The sequence below is a fragment of the Bos grunniens genome, chromosome 25 (genome assembly GCF_055505025.1).
Source record: "Bos grunniens cultivar Pamir isolate PY7600 chromosome 25, Bosgru_T2T1.0, whole genome shotgun sequence".
NCBI lineage: Eukaryota > Metazoa > Chordata > Mammalia > Artiodactyla > Bovidae > Bos > Bos grunniens.
In genome coordinates this window covers 40,697,326-40,716,597 of record NC_141189.1, presented here as the reverse complement: position 1 = coordinate 40,716,597, position 19,272 = coordinate 40,697,326, and the positions used below count along the sequence as shown (strand labels likewise).

At 54.6% G+C, this 19,272-nt stretch overlaps 1 protein-coding gene across 1 annotated transcript; it reads right to left on the bottom strand.

Moving 5' to 3' along the window:
• Positions 1 to 3,800: 3,800 nt before the first annotated feature.
• On the bottom strand, positions 3,801 to 5,953 carry LOC147345615 (pancreatic adenocarcinoma up-regulated factor-like). Its single transcript, XM_086376201.1, has 4 exons — positions 5,904 to 5,953; positions 5,733 to 5,814; positions 5,401 to 5,506; positions 3,801 to 4,301 (listed from the first exon to the last, which is right to left on the bottom strand). Exons 2-4 carry the CDS (start codon positions 5,785 to 5,787, stop codon positions 3,995 to 3,997), a joined length of 468 nt encoding a protein of 155 aa, XP_086232327.1. The 5' UTR covers positions 5,788 to 5,814; positions 5,904 to 5,953; the 3' UTR covers positions 3,801 to 3,994.
• Between the last annotated feature and the right edge of the window lie 13,319 nt (positions 5,954 to 19,272).

The window sequence follows — 19,272 nt, the reverse complement described above, 5'->3', positions numbered from 1 at the left end:
GCAGTTCCCTTGCTGACGTGTTCCTCTTTTCTACTTTTACATTAATTATAGATGCTGGTTGCATGTGGGAGAGGGAGTGTCAGGTCCTGGGCCCCACAGGGACCCCCGGAGAGAATCCTTGCCTTTGCCCAGGAAAGAAATCAAGAGCACGTCAGAGTAACGGGAGAGCAGGTTTATTTGGGGAGATGCACACGTCATAGGCAGAAGGCGGTCCATCTCCGAAGCCGGGAGCGGGGTTGGAGGTTTTTACAGACTCAGTCATTTCACACAGGAACAAGTGGTGGAACATTTTTGCTATTCTGGATAGGGTGGGAATTTCCAGGAATTGGGCCACTGCCTGTATTTTGGTTTTAATGGTCACACTCGGAACTGTTGTGGTGAAGGGGGGTTGACGTTCAATAATAAAACGAAGGCAGAGTGAGCTAAAGTTAAGGACCCAGCTATTGTCAGAGTCCCCTTGGCTTCAGCTGGTCCAGCCTGTCTTCACTGCCTGCTGGCCGCCTCCCTGCTGTCTCAGTTGAGGGCTATATGGTGGTTCTTAGCCTGGAGTCTGTGGGAAGAACTCAGGGATCTGTGACCCAGGATGGGGAGAAAAGCTCCCATGTTTTCACTGTCCTCTCTGGGAAGTTTCCAGTTTCCTCTGGTTTGTCAAGACCTGGGCCCCCCTTTCATAGCGCCTGTGCCCTCGTCCCATCAGTTACAGTCACCCCATGCCCTTGACCGTGGGGTCTCTCCTCTGATTCCCATCTTCTCCAATCCTGGGCCCCATCTTTCTGGGGTTTCCAGCTAAGCATGGATTGTGTGATCTCTTCCACATCTATTCCTATGTTGGATGAGGTTGGCAAATATTCTTATTGTGGGTAAATGCACAAATTATGAAATTTACCATTTAGATCTTTTTAAGGAGAACAACTCCGTGATTAAGTACATTTGCTGGTTTTGCAATATTACTGCTATTCAGCTCCAGAGCTTTTCCATTACCCCTCAGAAATCCCATACCCAGTACCCATTAAGCAGGAAGTGCCACTATTTTATCTCATTTATACAATTGACCTTAAAAATGCTTTTGTGAATATAAGTTTTCCATCTCACGCTCTCACGTCTGTCCAGATTTTGCTCGGTGATCTTGTCTACCGCTTCTAACATGGTCACGTGACCCTCCACAGGGTTTTTATAGTCAGCTATATTCTCTCCCCAATTTTCCTGTTTTGTTTTTTATTCAGCTTTATTGAAGTACCATTTACATGTAATAACATGTCAGTATGTTAACAGTTTGATGAGTTTTAACAAATGTATACACTGATGTTCATGCATCTCCCACCACACTCAAATTGAGGAAACTTTCTGCCCCCCTAAAAGGCACCTCGTACGCCCCTTGGCATTTGGTCCCATCTCAAACTCAGCTTTGGAGAAGGCAATGGCATCCCACTCCAATACTCTTGCCTGGAAAATCCCATGGGTGGAGGAGCCTGGTAGGCTGCAGTCCATGGGGTCGCTAAGAGTCAGATACGACTGAGCGACTTCCCTTTCACTTTTCACTTTCATGCATTGGAGAAGGAAATGGCAGCCCACTCCAGTGTTCTTGCCTGGAGAATCCCAAGGACGGGGGAGCCTGGTGGGCTGCCATCTATGGGGTCGCACAGAGTCCGACACGACTGAAGCGACTTAGTAGCAGCAGCAGCAGCAAACTCAGCTTCCCTAATTACAAGTCTGCTTTTGTCACGATGAATTACTTTTGTGTTTTCTAAAATTCCACATCCACGAAATCACATGGGCTGCTAAAAGGAAAACCTGCGCCCCTGCCCACAGGGGTAAGACCCCGGCGCTCACCCTGGGTGGAGAAGGGTGTCACTGAAATCTCACAACCCCTGCGAGGAGGGGCTATTGCTTCCCACATATAACAGGTGGGCAATTGAGACACGTGGGTGACCTGAGCTCCCCAAGGTGGGGCCAGGGAAGAGGGAAGTGGAGCCTATTGGGTCTGAATCCCCCCTTCCCTGGTGCAATCTGGGCTAGATCGTCTCTTGTCTGTAGAAGATGGATTTTCTCCGAGATCTTCATTTTCTCATTGGATGTACAAAATGTCCCTGCCACCTTGAAGGGGTGGTCCTTTAGTGAACAAACTAATACCTTTCAGGTGTACCTAAGTTGGCAGAGCGCAGGCTTAATAGCTGTGGCACACGGGATTAGTTGCTCTGTGGCATGTGGGATTCTCCCAGACCAGGGTTTGAATCCATGTTTCCTCCACTGGCAGGTGGATTCTTTGCCACTGAGCCATCCGGGAAGTCTGCAAGGACTCCTTTTAAAGTTGAGGATTGAGAGCGCTAGGCAGCAGGGTGGGGTGGGGAGAGAGAGAGCAGAGAGGCTCATATCATGAGAAATGCTGTTCCCACGTGCTACTTGTAGAAAAGGGTTTCTCCTAAAGAGCTTTGTGAGTCTGCTAGCAAGTTTCCTGTCATCTGATTTATTCCTTGAATGAGGGGATGAAGGGTGGGTGGATGGATGAATGGATGGAAAGATGGCATTAATCACGCACCCAGGAGGGGCCAGGCAGAATGCCAGGTGGTTTAACAATTATCTGATTTAATCCTCACAACAGCTTTCCGGTGAATGTTAATCTCCCATCATCACAGATGTGGAAATTCAGGCTGAGAAAGTTGAACGTCATTTGTAACAGACTCTGCTGTTTTTAGTAAGAACCACTAAGCGGCGCTCAACCAGCATGTAAAATGAAAATAAAGGTAGACAAGAGTCATCAAGTGTCTTCCCAGAGATGAGGATTCTCTGGAAACCTTCACTGGGTCTGGGGATCTGAGCCCAGACTTTGCAGCCAGACCTCCTCCCCCTGCATCCCGACTCTGCCACTCGTGCCGTGTGACAGGCCGAGCCTCTGTGTCCTCTGGGCCTGCGCTGTCTCCTTCTGCAAGTGGGGAAGCAGAAGTCCTGTCCCTCTAGGGCTGCTGGACAGGGAGCTGAGGGGGAACAGGGTGGCCTCTGCGCCAAGGCTCAGGGGCAGGCTGCTGCAGTCTGATGGAGGCATTGAGAGAATGTGCCAGGCCTGGGGGCTGCTTTCCTTTCCCTTCGGGCTGTAACAGATGCCCACCTTTCAAGAAGTGGGGTCCTGGGGATGCCTGGCTCTGGCCATTCCTGTGTTGATCTCTTGGCCTGGAAGGCCTCCCTCCCTTAACCCCACCTGGCCAGTTCTCACACAGTCTTTACACTTAGCTCAGATGTTGCCTCCTCCAGGAAGTCCTCCCTGAAGCACACCCACCACTGGACTTGTGCCTGAGCATAGGGCACTAGACCTGTCACTGTCGATGCAGATGAAACCACCAGTTGTCTCCATAAGCTTCTGCATCCATTACCCATGGGGAACCCCTAGCTGGGTGCATGGCCCATTCTCTATTCCTCCAGAGTCCACTGAGATTTTTGCTGGCCAGGGTTTGCCATTTGTGTTCTGAATGAGTGAATGAATGACTGAGGGCTTCCCTAAGCCCTTTACATACTCAGAGAATCCTGGAATTGAGCCTGGGCTGCATAGGCCACCTGCCTGGGCTTGCAGAAGAGAGCAGGGGATGGGGCCTCTGGGACCCCCACAATCCTCCCAGATTATGGGATAGGCCCAAGGTCTGCATGGGCAGGCCCAGCATCCTGTCAGAATCACCCAGCCCTGGGGTGTCAGACCCCCTCCTGCCTCCTCCTGCAGTTCTGCTCACTGAGCTCCGCCCCGGAGGCCTTGTCCCCACAAGCTCAGAAGGCTTTGTTTGCATCCCAGACCAAGGAGCACCCTGGACCCACTGTAGCTGCAGAAGCTGGATTTATTGGTGGATTCTGATTCAGACCTGCACTCAGGTCTCTGGTGACTTGTGCCCACCACCAGCCAGACAGCCTTGGCAGGGTAACCCACAGCCCAGCCCTGGAGACCCAGGACTGCTCATTCAAGCTAAGGCTCAGTTCCAAGCTATTCTGGGGTAGTACTTCCTTGATCTTAGATCTACTGTATTATTGGATAATCCCAGTCAAAGCCGATGCTGGAGATGCCCAGAAGCTTATGCTGTCCGAAGACTCCAGTGAGCACTTTGTCACTCCCATCAGGGAAGGCAGAAAAGCTCTTGCCACTGTTCTCTCCAAATAGGGCCTTACGCTCATAGCTGGTGTAGATGACCAAGTGCCGGAGGAAAAGCTTGTAGGAGCCATCAACTCTTATAATGTATTCACCTGGCTGCAGGAGAAATTCCTGAGGGCTCCCACCTGGGGCTCCATATTTCTCACTCCAGGAGGAGCCAAACCTCACCTGGATACTGGGAGAAAGGGCGAGCTTTGAAGGTCCAGGGTCTGGATAACCCGCAAATCCCCAGTCCTGTAAACACCACCCCTCTATGCCCAGCAAGGACAGCCTATCACTGCACCATAAATCCCTGAGCTCCTGACTTTGGGGCCTGAGTCAGGCTTCCTGGTCTCAACCCCTGCTGTGCCACTTTCAGGCTCTGTGATTTGGGGCTTGTTGACCAGCCTCTCCGGGCCTCAGTTTGCTCATCTGCAAAGTGGGACTGATTTGGGGGAGCAGTCACTGAGATCTTCCATCAGGAGAGCTCCCCAAGGTGCCCAGTCACCGTGACCCTCAGGAGGTACAGCTGGTCTCCTGGCTCAGAGCAGGGAGCTGACCCCGGGCCCAGCATTTGGAGCCCCAGTCACTGCACTAGACCAGGTGGGGGCCCCAGGAGCAGGTGACCCATCTCTGTGACCTTCCCCCACTTCAGTGTCCATCCCAGAGTGTCCCCTTCTCACTGGCCCCGCCCACAATCTGGCCCCGCCCACACTCCGGCCCCACCCACTCTGGCCCCGCCCACCATCTAGCCCCCATGGTGCCTGCTGCTCTGGCCCATTCCTTCTCCCCGGGTCCCTGGGGCCCCCTAAATGCAGAGCAAATATCTACCCCAGGCCTGCAGCAAAGCCCCCATTTAACCATTAGGGGAAGACCCTGGAGTTGCTGCCTCTACGCTTCTAGTGTTCAATCAGTGGTCTACTCTGACCCTCCTTCCTTTTCTCTTTGACCCTAACCTGGGCAGAACTTCTGCTTTCCCATAGGCATTCTCAAACTGAGAGACCATTTCTGGTTGAGCTGAGTTGGGGTTGAAAGGCGACAGTGGGGAGAAGCACCCCTCCCTTTCGGTCATCCCAGGAAGCAGAGGCCGGACTTGCAGGAGGATAGGGGAGGGGACAGGGCTGGGGTGCAGGGGAGGAAACAGCAGAGGAAGAGGGACAGACCTCAGCTGACTCAGGAGACATCAGGACCCCAGTGAGGGTGCTGGGAGGAGGGACCAGCCCCCTCCCCAGGTTCCTGAGACTGGGGCAGGAGCTGGGACGCAGTGAGGGGCTCCCGGGCCCTGCTCAACTCACCTCTTGATTATGCCACCAATACCTATAAACACTCTGATCCCGGTGATCTCATTTTCATTGTCTTTAGTTGTACTGAAATATGAGCCTCCTCCACGCCCATACAAAGCTGTTAATGAGAGGACCAGGTGGGGAAGAGAAAAGAAAATAAACACACAGTGACATGTGGTTTTTTCTGTCCAGCAGAAGACACAGCCCCTCCAGACAAGGGGACAGGTCTGAGAGCTATGTTAGTCTGAGACAAGAGCTGGCCCAGACCCCAGGCCCTGGATGGTGGGAGGGGAGGGTGGTCTCCAGGGGGATGCTCTGGACACGGGAGCCCCAGCCAGACTTACCCCCTGCCCAGCAGGTGGGGCTCCACAGGAGGGTGAGGGTCAGCCACAGCAGCATGGCTTCTGGCTGGAGAGTCAAGGGCTGCTGAAGAGAAGACAGCCCATCCCATCTCAGAGAGGGGCCTCCCCTGACGTCATGGGCCCAACCATGGTGGGGAGGGGGGGTTGTCTTACCTGGCCTGCAGAGTCTTGAGGTCCAGTCCTGGTGCTGGGAGTCTGGTGGTGCCTGGGCACCCTCCACTGGGCCCTTTATACCCTCCTCCTGGGCCCTGTGGGCCCCCCTCCTGGAGGAAGGAGCAAAGGGGCCACGAGGGTGGCCGGAAGGAGCTGAGAGTGGTGGTTCTTCCTGGGGCAAACCCCAGAGCCATCCAGTGGGGAGGCTCCCGGATGTGCTGTGTTTACCGTCTTGGCCCCGCAGCCTATACAAATACAAGGAGACAATGACCAGTATTTTACTCTCACCTCTGGGTCTCTCTTCTGGGCACTGGCACTTGACCTTGACTTCAGAGGTGGGGGAGGTGTCCTGAGAGCCCTTCCCAGTTGACCAAACAGGGTCAGCCTCACAGGGGTGCTTCAGGGTAGCCGCCTACAGCAGCTTCATGGGGCTCAGGGCTTCTACCTCGAGCAGAGCACGGTTCAGGGTCCAGAACCCCCCGTGGTGACAAGGAGAAGGGGTGCAGAGCATGCCCTGGTGTGTGCACGGCCTCACAGGAGAAGAGCTGGCCACCAGGAACCTGGGTCCCTGGCTCCATCAGGATTGCCATGCTGGGGGCCTGTGTCCAGTGGAGGCTCTGTCTAGCTGCCACCTCCCTACTCACACCATGTGGCTAACCCAGGGGTCAGCACACTATGGCCTGAAGGGCAAGTCCCACCCTCCATGGGTTTCTCCCCCACTACTTGTGTGCTTAGAATACTGTTTACATTTTGATATGTTTAGAATAAATTTCAAGAAAATTTGCAACAAGTGGAAAACCCTGAAGTTTCAATGTCATTGTCCATAAACACATGTTATCGTTCATCATCTGGATACAGTCTGGGGCTGTGTCCAGGCTGGAAGTGGCACTGGGGAGCATGTTCCATGTACTTTATGACCTGGAAACATAAAATGTGTGGCCTTCACCCACCACGTCAGGATTCCTGGTGGATCCCTCTTCCCTGCTTGGGAAGAGACCACACTCTGTCCATGGTCCTGGCTGCAGGCGCTGGGGGGCTTCATACAACAACCAGTCTTTGTGCAGAGAAGGGAGCAGAGGGCAACTTTGTCCAGAAGCTGGCCCCTCCTTCTGGGCCTGCACTGGTCCCCCTGGACTGGCTCCTTAGGGCTCAGGTCCCCCTGACTGCTGTGGCAAAGGTGAGGCCCTCACCTGACCTCCAGAGCTCCACATACGCCCCCAGAGTCCTCCAGCCCCATGATGCCTCTGGGTAAGGGCAGGGCCAGCCAGCTGCAGTGGGCAGAGAAGCCCTCCCGGGGCCCTGGATCCTCCTGGGGAGGCGGAGACGCAGGAGGCCTAGGACCCCAGCAGGTACAGCTGCTGGAGGAAGGGGCCCAGAGGAGGCACAAAGGGGCTTGTGTTCCTGCCCCAGCCCAGCGCCAGGCACTTTTTCTGAAAAAGCTGCCAGTTTGGGAGCCTTCCTTCTCTCTGCAGACTGCCAGGGTTTGAGCTCAGAAGGAAGGTCTATCTGGCCGGGACTCCAGGAAGAGTACCTGGGGTGGGTATTCCCAGGAGGGAGGAAGTGTTGGCTGCCGGCCTGGACAAGGAGGGGCTGACAGGACTTGCCCCAGGGCACAGGGGGTGCATTTTCCCAGAGCACACGATTATTCGAGATGCATACACACGTGCATGCATGCTCAGTGGCTTCAGTCATGTCCGACTCTTTGCAATCCTAAGGACGACAGCTCACCAGGCTCCTCTGTCCATGGAATTCTCCAGGCAAGCATGCTGGGGTGGGTTGCCATGCCCTCCTCCAGGGGGTCTCCCCAACCTAAGGATTGAACCCACGTCTCCTGCATTGGCAGGCAGATTCTTTACCACTGGTGCCACCTGGGAAGCCCACATATACACACACATAAGCTCAACCAGTCAATCCTAAAGGAAATCAGTCCTGAATATTCACTGGGAGGATTGATGCTGAAGCTGAAACTCCAATACTCTGGCCACCTGATACAAAAAACTGACTCATTGGAAAAGACCCTGACGTTGGGACGACACAGGATGAGATGGTTGGATGGCATCACCCACTCAGTGAACATGAGTTTGAGTAAACTCCAGGAGATGGTGAAGGACAGGGAGGCCTGGCGTGCTGCCATTCATGGGGTCACAAAGAGTTGGACATGACTGAGCGACTGAACTGAACTGAAGCTCAAAAGGCACCTCAGGCTTGTAGGCAGATACACCTGCCAGCTCTCCTGACAACAGGAGCTTGCACAAGCTCCTCCATGCATGTACAGCATGCACACGTAAGCAGCTAGCCCTCGTCCCAGGGGAGTTCTCCTGCCTTGCAGTCGCCTTCTTGCTGTGCCCTCCCAGGGCTGATGTAGCCAGCTCTCTGCTGTCTCTTTTACAAGGATTCTGATTCCATTGCGAGGGCCCCACACTAAGGCCCTCATCTCACATAAGGACTTCCCAAGGCCCCATCGCCCAACTCCCATCCTGCTGGGGCAGGGCTGTAACATACAGATTTGGAGGGAGCCCAACTTTCAGTTCGTAACCCATCCTGTGGGACTCTAACTTATTTTCCTGCCTCTGTGTTTCCTGCTAATTGATATCTGTATCCAGAGGCTTGAGCAAATACAAATCAATTTTTCTGGACAAGATACTTCAGAGTCCCAGGTGTGTCTTCTATCAGGAGGTATGTGACGCTTGCTCATCTCTTGGTGATGGAGGCAGTTGCTGGACATCACTGCAAAGATCAACTTATTTATTCAATTGCACCATGGTGATATTCTACGACTCCTTCTCCACTGCTGCTGCTGCTAAGTCGCGTCAGTCGTGTCCAACTCTGTGCAACCCCATAGATGGCAGCAGTCGTGTCCAACTCTGTGCAACCCCATAGATGGCAGCCCACCAGGCTCCCCCATCCCTGGGATTCTCCAGGCAAGAACACTGGAGTGGGTTGCCATTTCCTTCTCCAATGCATGAAAGTGAAAAGGGAAAGTGAAGTTGCTCAGTCGTGTCCGACTCTTCGCGACCCCATGGACTGTAGCCCACCAGGCTCCTCCATCCATGGGATTTTCCAGGCAAGAGTACTGGAGTAGGGTGCCATTGCCTTTTCCACTAATTAGCTGCAAATTGTCTGTAAAGAGTAAGTTTCCTCTGCTATTTAATTATTCTGAGGTACAGCTCATGTGTGACTGGAGCCCGGGTCTCCCAGACACAGGGGTGACGAGCTGCCTGCAGGATGGTGTGGCTCCACGTCTGCTCCAGGGAGGCCGGACCAGCTCCGCCAACCTTGGCTCCTAGGAGGGGGTGGCCTCAGATGAGCCTGCTCTCCCCAGCCTCCTCTCGGCCATCTCCCTGGAAAGGCAGGACAGGAGCCCGAGAGGACTGGGGTGAGGGGCGGGCCGGGTGTCATCAGTGAGGGGCCCACCAGCTGTCCCCAGGCACCGCGGACCCCTGAGCAGGGTCTGCAGGAGGGCCCGTGGGGCTGGACGGCCTCCTGCTGCTTCTGCTGCCGGATCTGCTGACCCCGAGGGGACCCTTCACCCCTGCCCCACCCCTACTCTGCTCTCCTGTGGGGCCTGGGTCTCCCGCTTCTCTCATCCTCCGGGGAACTTCCTAGATGTCCAGGATAGGGCTGCCAGCCAAGGCCCAGCCCGGGGTGCAGCACGCCTGCTGGGGAGGGGGCAGGAGAAAGAATCAAGGAGGAGACCCGGAAGCCCCTCAGTGCGGGTGGGGCCCCTCTGCCCGGAAGGAGAACTGCGACTCGCCCTGTCCTTGCACTCCTGGCCTTTAAGACCAGGAGGGTGACACCCCCCACCCCCTCCCCGCCCCTCCCCGCCCCGCCATCTGTCTGGTTTCCTAGGGGCCCTCGGGGACTTGCAGCCTCTGGGAAGGCCCAGCCCTGGAGTTCCAGCCAAGGGTCCAGGCCAGGGGCCCGCATGTAGGAGACATGGGAGGAGCAACAGAGGAGGAGACAGATCTGATGTGCGAGGCTGGGCCCCGTCTCCACTGGCCCAGCCCTCCAGGGTGCAGCCCCTCCAGGGAAGCCAGGAAGACTGTGGGAGACCAAGGGGCCCCCGAGGACTGTGGCCACCGCACATCAGCTGGGGACAGCCCTGAGGGGCAGGAGGGCGGGGCCCCCTCACCCCCCAGTTGGGTGCCTTGGGGTTACAGCTTCCTTGGGTGGACGGGGTAGGTGGAGGGTGGCCACAGGCTCCTCACCTCGCCCCCAGCACCTGCGTCTGCCCCACCTCTGTCCTGATTGATTGATTGATTTGCGTGGTTGCGAGCAGCTGTGCTTTATTGACCAGGAGGTTGTCATCAGTGAGTGTGATGGGGGGTCTCCACCCGGGGCCCTGGATGCACAGCCGAGCACAGGCCAGGATACGGGGCCAGGGGCCTGTGTGCGCAGGAAGCTGAGCCGATGCTCCGATTCTCATTGCTACCTATCTTCACCAGCCCCTGACCCCAGCCCAGGACACCTGTTCACGGCTCCCGAGTAGGGCCCCCTGCCCACCCCACCCCTGAGGCCGGGAGGGCTGTGAGTCGGGGTCCCTTGTTTCCATACTGTGGACCTCCCTGGGCCAAGGTGACCAGGTCAGGATTGTGAGCGGGGAATCACACCGCACAGGGCCACACCCGCCTGGTGTCTGCACCCACGACCTATACAGACAGGGTGGGCGAACCCTGGCAGGTCTCCCTCAAGCAGCATCATTGCCTCTTGTGCCTCTGCTGCAGCTGCTGGCCTTTCTCTTACCTGGGGCCCTGTGAACCCCGAGTGATGGCGCCCAGATTCACCCTCCTGGTGAGATTTGCAATTCGGGAGCCTTGGTGGTGAATCAGAAGACGGTGAATCTCAAATGGATTTGGGAGTTCCCTGGTGGTCCAGTGGTTAGGACTCAGCACTTTTACGGCCAAGAGCAGGCTCAAGCTTTGGTTGAGGGACTAAGATCTCACAAGCTGTGCAACACAGCCAAAAACAGAAGCTCAAACAAGCAAAAAAAAAAAAAATGGGGGCTTTGAAGGAGACATCCAGGCACTTGAGGCCCAAGGCTCACAGTGACTCTGGTGCGTCATGAGTCCTGGTGTTGTGGAACCCAGAGTCGCAAAACACACCTCAAAGGACACTCAGACAGTGAAATACAGTTTATTACACCAGCAGGTCCAAGGGGAGTCAGTTCCCAACAAGCACCCTGATGTTTCTGAGAGGCCCAGTTTTATACCCCCCACTGCGTGATGGTTACATGTTAGCAACCTCTTTGTTGTATATGATGGAGTTCTACAACAAGTGGGTACTAGGAGAACAAACAGTTAAGTTTAAAGGAGAGGAACAATGATTATGCATCAAGGGGGGATGTCTCCATGGTTAATCTAACAGGGGCAGCCTGACCTCAACAGCAATCTCTGCTGTGTGTAGCAAGAGAAGTCTCCAGGAGACCTGGTTTTCACCAGCAACGGTTTTCTCACTCTTGGGCAGGGCTCAGGCCCAGTCCACATCCTGTCTTTAAGACCAATGACAGGCTTCAAGATGGAGTCCCTCTTGCTTTCCTCACACTGGCCCCAACACTGGGACAGCTGGTCATCACCGTAGCCAAACACCCCATGTGGAGTGCATGTCTGTGTGTGTGTCTGTGTGTGTATTTCTGTGTGTCTCTGTGTGTCTGTGTGTGTATTTGTCTCTGTGTGTGTCTGTGTGTGTGTGTCTCTGTGTGTGTTTCTGTGTGTCTCTGTGTGTCTGTGTGTGTATTTGTCTGTGTGTGTCTGTGTGTGTGTGTCTCTGTGTGTGTGTGTCTTTGTGTGTGTGTCTATGTATGTGTGTGTCTCTGTGTGTGTCTTTGTGTGTGTGTCTAAGTATGTGTGTGTGTCTGTGTATGTGTGTGTGTCTGTGTGTGTGTGTAGTGCACATCTGTGTGTGTGTCTGTGTGTGTAGTTTACATCTGTGTGTCTGTCTGTGCGTGTGAGTCTGTGTGTGTCTGCATATCTCTGTGTGTGTCTGTGAGTGTGTCTCTGTGAGTCTGTGTCCGTGTGAGTGTCTCTGTGAGTCTGTGTGTGTCTGTGTGTGTCTGTGTATGTGTGTGTGTTTCTGTGTGTGTGTGCCTCTGTGTGTGTGTCTGTGTCTGTGTGTATCTGTGTGTGTGTCTGTGTGTGTGTGTATCTGTGTGTGTGTATGTCTCTCTGTGTGTATCTGTGAGTCTGTGTCTGTGTGTGTATGTGTGTGTGTGTCTCTGTGTGTGTGTCTGTGTGTGTCTGTATGTGTCTCTGTGTGTGTGTCTCTGTGTGTGTGTGTGTATCTGTGAGTCTGTGCCTGTGTGTGTATGTGTGTGTGTGTCTCTGTGTGTGTGTCCCTCAGACCCCACACTCTTGCCGGCAGCAGACAGCAGAAGTCGCTCAGCTCCCGGGCTCCCTTCACTCCCACCCCGCCTCCTGCTGTGTCAACAGTGAGTGAGGAGGAAGGAGCCAGAAACTCAGACCCCGCAGCCCGACCTTGGCCAGGAACCAGACTCCAGCCCTTTTGTCCTCTTTCTCCACAGCTTCCGGGGGTGTTTGCAGAGGATTCGGAAGACTGACACTTGTGCTTATAGAATCCACCCCAGCCCCGGCCTGGAAAACAGACCAAGAGGGTTCTCTTGGGGCCCATGGGGGGTCTTCTGGGGGGCGGAGGGAGTCCCGCCTCCAGCAGCTCCTCTTGGCCCCTGGCTGCCCACGCCGGCTGCAGGGCTGAATGTCTCTCAAGGCCCCGGGGCTGGCCGGCCCCTGCGCCCTGACGGGCGTCTGGTGGCCCAGGACGAGGGCCACCGTCCAGGGAAAGGACAGGGGAGGGGCTGGGCACTGCACTGGTCAGTGCTGTGGAGGAGAAACAGCTCACAGCGCACACGCGAGGACCCTGCACGGCTCAGCTGGGACGCGGGTAAGGAAGGGGTTAGAGGCCCTGGAATGTTCCGAAGGCCGCGAGGCTGACGTCTGACCACGGACCAGATGAGGGGCAGGAGCCAAGCCCAGGATAAGCCGCCCGTCCCTCAGCCTGGACCCCAGGGCTCAGGTGTGGCACATGCCTGGTCTCTGAACTTTCTAGGACCGCTGAGAAGGAGCTCACGGGCACCAGGCTGGCTCTGCCAAAGGCCTTGGGCGTCTTGGCCCCGAGTTCCCAGAGCAGCAGCAGGAACCCTGCAGGGAGCCCTGGGCCATGGGAATTTGCAGCACGTGGGCATGAGGGCTGCGGGGACACAGGAAGGGGCATCTTTCCCCAGAGGGCACCAGATGGACCCTGGACGGACATCTGAATGCGGGGCAGAGAGGTGGGGAGTTTAAATCCCACAGCTCACTGGGTCAAGCACACCAACTCTCCTGAAGATAGGAGAGGAATACCCCTCTGAGAGGTGCTGTGAGGATTAAATGAGATCACACTTGTGAAACCCCTGGGCATTAGGCCTGACCGCATGTGGGTTCAGGATCAATGCTAGTCTTCCTTCCATCCATCCCTCCCTCCCTCCCTTACTGCAGGAATAAATGCTCACACACACACAAAGCTCTTCCACAGGAGTAGCTTCCACCAGCAGCACTTGGGAACTGGCTCCTTTCTGTTGCAGAATTAATTCCTTGCCCCTGACTTGCTAAAAGGGACATCTGTTTCAGTCCTGAGGAGACTGGACCCCTTTTCTGGTGCCCACCTGTCAGGACCCACGTTAGGCATTATTGACAAAATGGAGGCACGGCCCCAGACCCCTCTCCTCATTCTGCAGGCATGGTCCCGGGATGAAGGAGTTAGGCCTTCTAATTCTGACTTGTCTTTTCCTCTCCTCGGCTGAGTTGACTGAAAAGGAATATTAAGGTGCTTATTGTTTTTGAGAGAAGCATGAGAAGGCATAAAGCCTTCTGCAGCTGTGCTCAAAGAATAATTCATAAAGTTAATCACTGACATTTGTTCAAGGACTTTTACAAAAAAGTGTTCCAGAGTGAGCACACAGGCCGCAGCTTGAGACCATGGGAGGGATTGCTATCTGAAGCCTATTTGTGAGGAAAGTGTTTATGGCAAAGGAGTTTGCTGAATTTAGGGCTTAGAAATAATTAAAATAGTTAGAAGCTAAAGATTTAAGGGATGCTGTGATGTTAACATATTCTACTATAGCTTATAGAAATTAGGGACTTTAGAGATATTATTAGGTAGAAGCCCTTTCTAAGAAATAGTGAGCTTAGGATACTAGGGGCAAACAGGATTTAGAAAGATAAGAAATAAACTAAGGAATGTGGTATGCAGCCCAGACATTAGCATGAGTTACGGTGTATTCACCAAGGACACATGAGAAAAAGTAGATAAGAGAATCACTGAGGAAGGAACTCCTTTTGAAGGGCAACAATGATTTATGGAGACAACAAATCTGGGTCAGTGGGAACTGAAAATATCAAACCTCTGACCTAATGCTTTTGTAAAAGTATAAAAGCTTGAAATAAACAGGCAGTCCAAGAAAACTGAGAGGCTGCCTCATTTTCTCGCCGACACCGCTCACTCCTTCAGGTTGAATCCCTGGCTGCTGGAGCTGGACTCCAGCACCCACCTTCCCTGGAGCTGACAGCTGGGAGGGGGTCGCCTGCCAGTGTCTCCTGGTTGGGGAAACGAGGGTCAGGATGGAAGGTTGCTGGAAGGAGGTTGCTGGAAGAGAGGACTGATGTTTACAGCAGGCCCTGCCTTAGTCTGGGGAAGGCAGGAGAAGAGGAGGATGTGGAGGAGAGTCAGAAGCCGGGGCGGAGGCATGGGGGGGCAGGGTGCCAACTAGGTGGGGGGCCGTTGTGGGGGTTCATTGTGAAGCGCACGAACAGGCACAGTCCAGCCACGTTTGGGAGCCGGTTCTCAGGGATTCCTTCGTGGTTCCCACAGCAAACACCGAGGCATCCTCCAGGTTGAGCCCTGTCCCACAGAGTCACGCGTGGTGGAGACGCCGCCCGGGTCCTCAGCATCTCTGGTGATCCACATGCGAGGCTCAGACGGTGCGCCAGCTGGCGGCCAGCACCCAGGCCCAGGGAGCCTGGAGGCCCCTGGAGCCACTGCCCTCGGGAACAAGAACCAGGCATGCACACCTGAGTGCAGGACCTTTATTCAGTGTGGGCACTCAGCGTCGCTCTGGCCTTGCCTACTGGGGTCCAGCCCCAGTGGAAGCAGGGGTTTCGAAGGGGAGACGGCTTCGGCGATCAGGATACGATAGAATTAAAGATATAGAGAGTGGTTAAATAAGGATAGCTCAGTGAGAAAATTCAGTGGAGAAAAGAGGCTGAATAACTTGGTTTATGTGGAAAGCTAATAAAATTCCAAAATAAGGAATTTACGTCACCTACTAGGCCACAGGCGTCTTCCCGTTCTCCCAAAGGAGAGGAGACACTAAGGCCTCCCCGGTCAGATCTTAGAAGCCCAGGCAAAATTAGTAGGCTTGACGAGCCTCCACGCCCCAGATGGAAATTCAGCCAGAAGGTGAGAGAAAGAACGACATGGGGAGACCAAGTTTCGGTGAACAAGGCCCGCACTTTATTTTCCAAAGTAGTTTTTATACCTTAAGTTATGCATAGAGGATAATGGGGGAAGGGGTAGAGTCAGCAGTAAGCCAGGCTTTCTTCCTGCAAACTTATCATATGCAAAAGTTTAGGTGATTTACATCATCTTCTGGCCCAGAGGCCTGTTAACATTTTAAGATCCTTTCTTCAGAAAACTTATTTTTCTCTAAAGGTGATTTTTCTAAAGTCAGGCGCCACCCTCTGAAAGCATTAGATAAAGTTGCATTCCTATAGGGCAAAGGTGTGGTGGGCTATAACAAGAAAAATTATTAAGTCAAGGGTCCAAGGTTTCAAACATTAAAGCTACTACTTACATTCCTATGCATCAATTATATTAATCAATACTCTGCCAGGGACACAGTAGGTAAGGGATATGGAAACTTAGCAGCAAACATTGGCCCAACAAGTGAAAAATCCTTCACCAATACGATTTTTAATCAATCTTTTAACTGCTCAAAGGAATCTGTATTTAGACAGTTTAGAACATTTCATGCCTCTCACAGTTGGGAGGCTCTGAACAATCATATGTGGCCGGAAGAACCTATTCAGGCAGGCTGCTGCTGCTGCTGCTAAGTCGCTTCAGTCCTAGGTTGAAACACCCTTGGCACACCCAGGAACTTTATTAACTGGAGTTGTAAGTTAACTGTTTTTCAGAGAGAGGCGGTGGGGGACAGCCCCCTGTAAAGTCAGAGGTGTAGGTGAGAGCACAAAGCAGTAAAGTAGGCAGACTCTGGTTTTGGGGGTAGATGCTCGAGAATTTCCAGGAGGACTCCTAAGGCTCGATCCCGCCTTTGCGTATGCCGAGCCTACTTCCTCATGACCTTTGCCACGGGCGGAGTTCCTCATGCTGGCTCCCGGCACTTGCCAACTGGTACCAGCCCGGGGTCACTTGGTCTCTGGTCCCGACGGGTGGTCAGAGCCCACCTGACTGCGAGGAAGCCCCGCGCGGGGGGCGGATCTGGGACTAGGCCTCGCTAGGTCCTGCTTCCCTGGGCGTGTCGTCGGCTCCCCGGTCACCACGGCAGGCCGACTGCGCGGACGGCTTCTTGGGGCCCAATCCCCACCTGAAGCTGATTCCCGAAAGGCAGAGGAGCGGGTACAGGCAGCCGGCCAACCAACCCGAGTGGCGGCTGGGAGGCGGGCGCGCGCGGTACCCGGCGGCGGCTGGCGCCCCTGCTGGTATCACAGCGCGGGTTCGGGACGCGGCTGCCGGGCAACGCCTCTAAGCGTGTCCACTGCGGGGACTCCAGTCCAGGCTGCTGGGGGCTCCTGTCCGCGGGCTCCAGTGTGCCCCAAACCCCAGCCGGACGCTGGGAGGGATGCAGACTCACCGGCCGCCCCTCCCTACCCTAGCACCCTCCTCCCTACTCCAGGACTGATGTTTGTTCTGAAACACCCAAGATGCACAAAGCCGAGGGGTTCGTGGGGAGGAAGTATTCAGGCAGGCTCTGCCCAAGGTGAGCCCCAAGGGGAGACAGAAACAACGGCCCAGCAGAGGCTGGCTGCAGAGAAAGTGGAGACAGGGCCCCACCCTTCCCTCACTTGGGTGGAGTTGCCTGAGCTCTTGGTAGATTTCCTGTGTAAATTACAAATCTAAACCCCTGTCCCTTCCATAGACTTGGAATAAGGTGTCACTCGGATCAGGCCTCCAGACCAGATGTCTGAACCCTGGTGACATCACGTCACTGCTTTTTTCCCACAGTATCTGAAAGAACAGCCTGGGAGAGGTTGATCACCTTGCCCAAGGAGCTTTGGGGAGATAGTGGCCAAGGCCAGAAGGATCTTGGGGACAAGACCTGAGCCCGACCACAATTGCCACATGCCATCACCCTGGATCCACAGAGACCCCGCTGAGCTCCAGGCGCCCTGCTCCTAGGCCTCTTCCCAGCACCCTTTCCCTGTCCCTGGTTTTTGCAAACGTCCCCCAGCTAAGGGATACATGCAGATCTCAGCACAATCCAATCCACCTTCCCAGGGCACCACACCGGAGGACAGCTGTCATCCACTCCACCCTCCCCCCGCCGGGACAAGGGGGAAGCCCGCCTGCGGGGGAGGGGACGCAGAAGAGCTGCCAGCCGGCTAAGCCCTCAGCAAACAGGACCCCAGGAAGCCGTGAAGACAAAGCTGGAGAGTCCCCTCCGCCACACCTAAGGCTGGAGAAGCTCCACTGTGAGTCTTGCTGCCTTTTCTGGATCCTTCCTTCTACCTTCCCTGACCAGAAAGAAGGGAGTGTCCTGAAAAGCAGCTGCAGATACACTTGTCTACGCGTGCCTCACAAGCGTCCTGTGAACCCCTATGACTTTATTACTGCTTCAGGAAGAGACAGATCTGGGAGTTCCCTGGTGGCCTAGTGACTGGGATTTCACTATGAAGGTCTGGGTTCGATCCCTGGTCGGGGGACCAACCTTCAAGCCTTGAGGCCTGGCCAAAATACAAAAAGAAAAAAAAAACCCAGAAAGGCAAATCTGCAAACAGCCAGAATTTAGAAGTCATGCTGAATGTGAAATTCAAGCTATCTGGGAGGACTGTAATTTACATGACAAGGTCACAGGTGATGTGAAAGAGTGGTCTGAAGTACCCTTTATACCAAAGGAAAGATGAAATTTCCATAGAAGACGACGAAAACATTGGAGCTTTCCTCCACATCTGAGTTCACGGATTCCTGCATTTTCCCCACAGACTCCAGGTTAAGACCACAAAGTGACCCTCCGGTGTGGACTGTAGCCTGCCAGGCTCCTCTGTCCATGGGATTCTCCAGGCAAGAATACTGGAGTGGGATACCATGCCCTTCACCAGGGGATCTTCCTGACCCAGGATTCAAACCCGGGTCTCCCACATTGTAGGCAAGATTCTTTACCATCTGAGCTACCAGAGAAGCCCAAGTGATCCTCAACAGGCATTTAAATTTAAAATTAGAGAAGAGGAACATGTCGGCGAGGATCTCCCCCAAGAGAGGAGGATCCCTCTGGAAACCTTCGCTGGTCTGGGGATCTGAGCCCAGACTTTGCAGCCAGACCTCCTCCCCCCGAATCCCGACTCCGCCACTTGTGCCGTGTGACAGGCTGAGCCTCTGTGTCCTCTGGGCCTGTGCTGTCTCCTTCTGCAAGCGGGGAAGCAGAGGTCCTGTCCTTCTAGGGCTGTCGGGCAGAGAGCTGAGGTGGGTACAGGGCGGCCTCTGCACCGTGGCTGAGGGGCAGGCTGCTGCAGTCTGATGGAGGTGTTGAGAGAATGTGCCAGGCCTGGGGGCTGCTTTCCTTTCCCTTCAGGCTGTAACAGATGCCCCCTTTCAAGAAGTGGGGTCCTGGGGATGCCTGGCTCTGGCCATTTCCGTGTTGATCTCTTGGCCTGGAGGCCTCCCTCCCTTAACCCCACCTGGCCAGCTCTCACTCAGCCTTTATACTTAGCTCAGATAGTGCCCCCTCTGAGAAGGCTTCCCTGAAGCACACCCACCACTGGGCTTATGCCTGAGCACAGGGCGCTAGACCTGTTACTATCAATGCAGTTGCAACAGCCAGCTGCCTCCATCAGCTTCTGTATCCACTTCTCATGGGGAACCCCTGGCTGATCCCTGGGCTCTTCATTTCTCTGGTGTCCAAGGATCCATCTGTGGCCTAGGCCTTAGCAACTGTATGCTGAGTGAGTGAATGGGTGAATGAATGATTGAGTGGCTTCCCCAAGTCCCTGTACACTCAGAGAATCCTGGAATTGAGCCTGGACAGCTCAGGCTCCCTGGATGGCCTTGCAGCAGAGAGCCAGGGTGGGGCCTCTGGGAGCCCCGAATCCTCAGAGATTATGGGATCCGGTGGGGTCTGCATGGGCAGGCCCTGCATCCTGTCAGAATC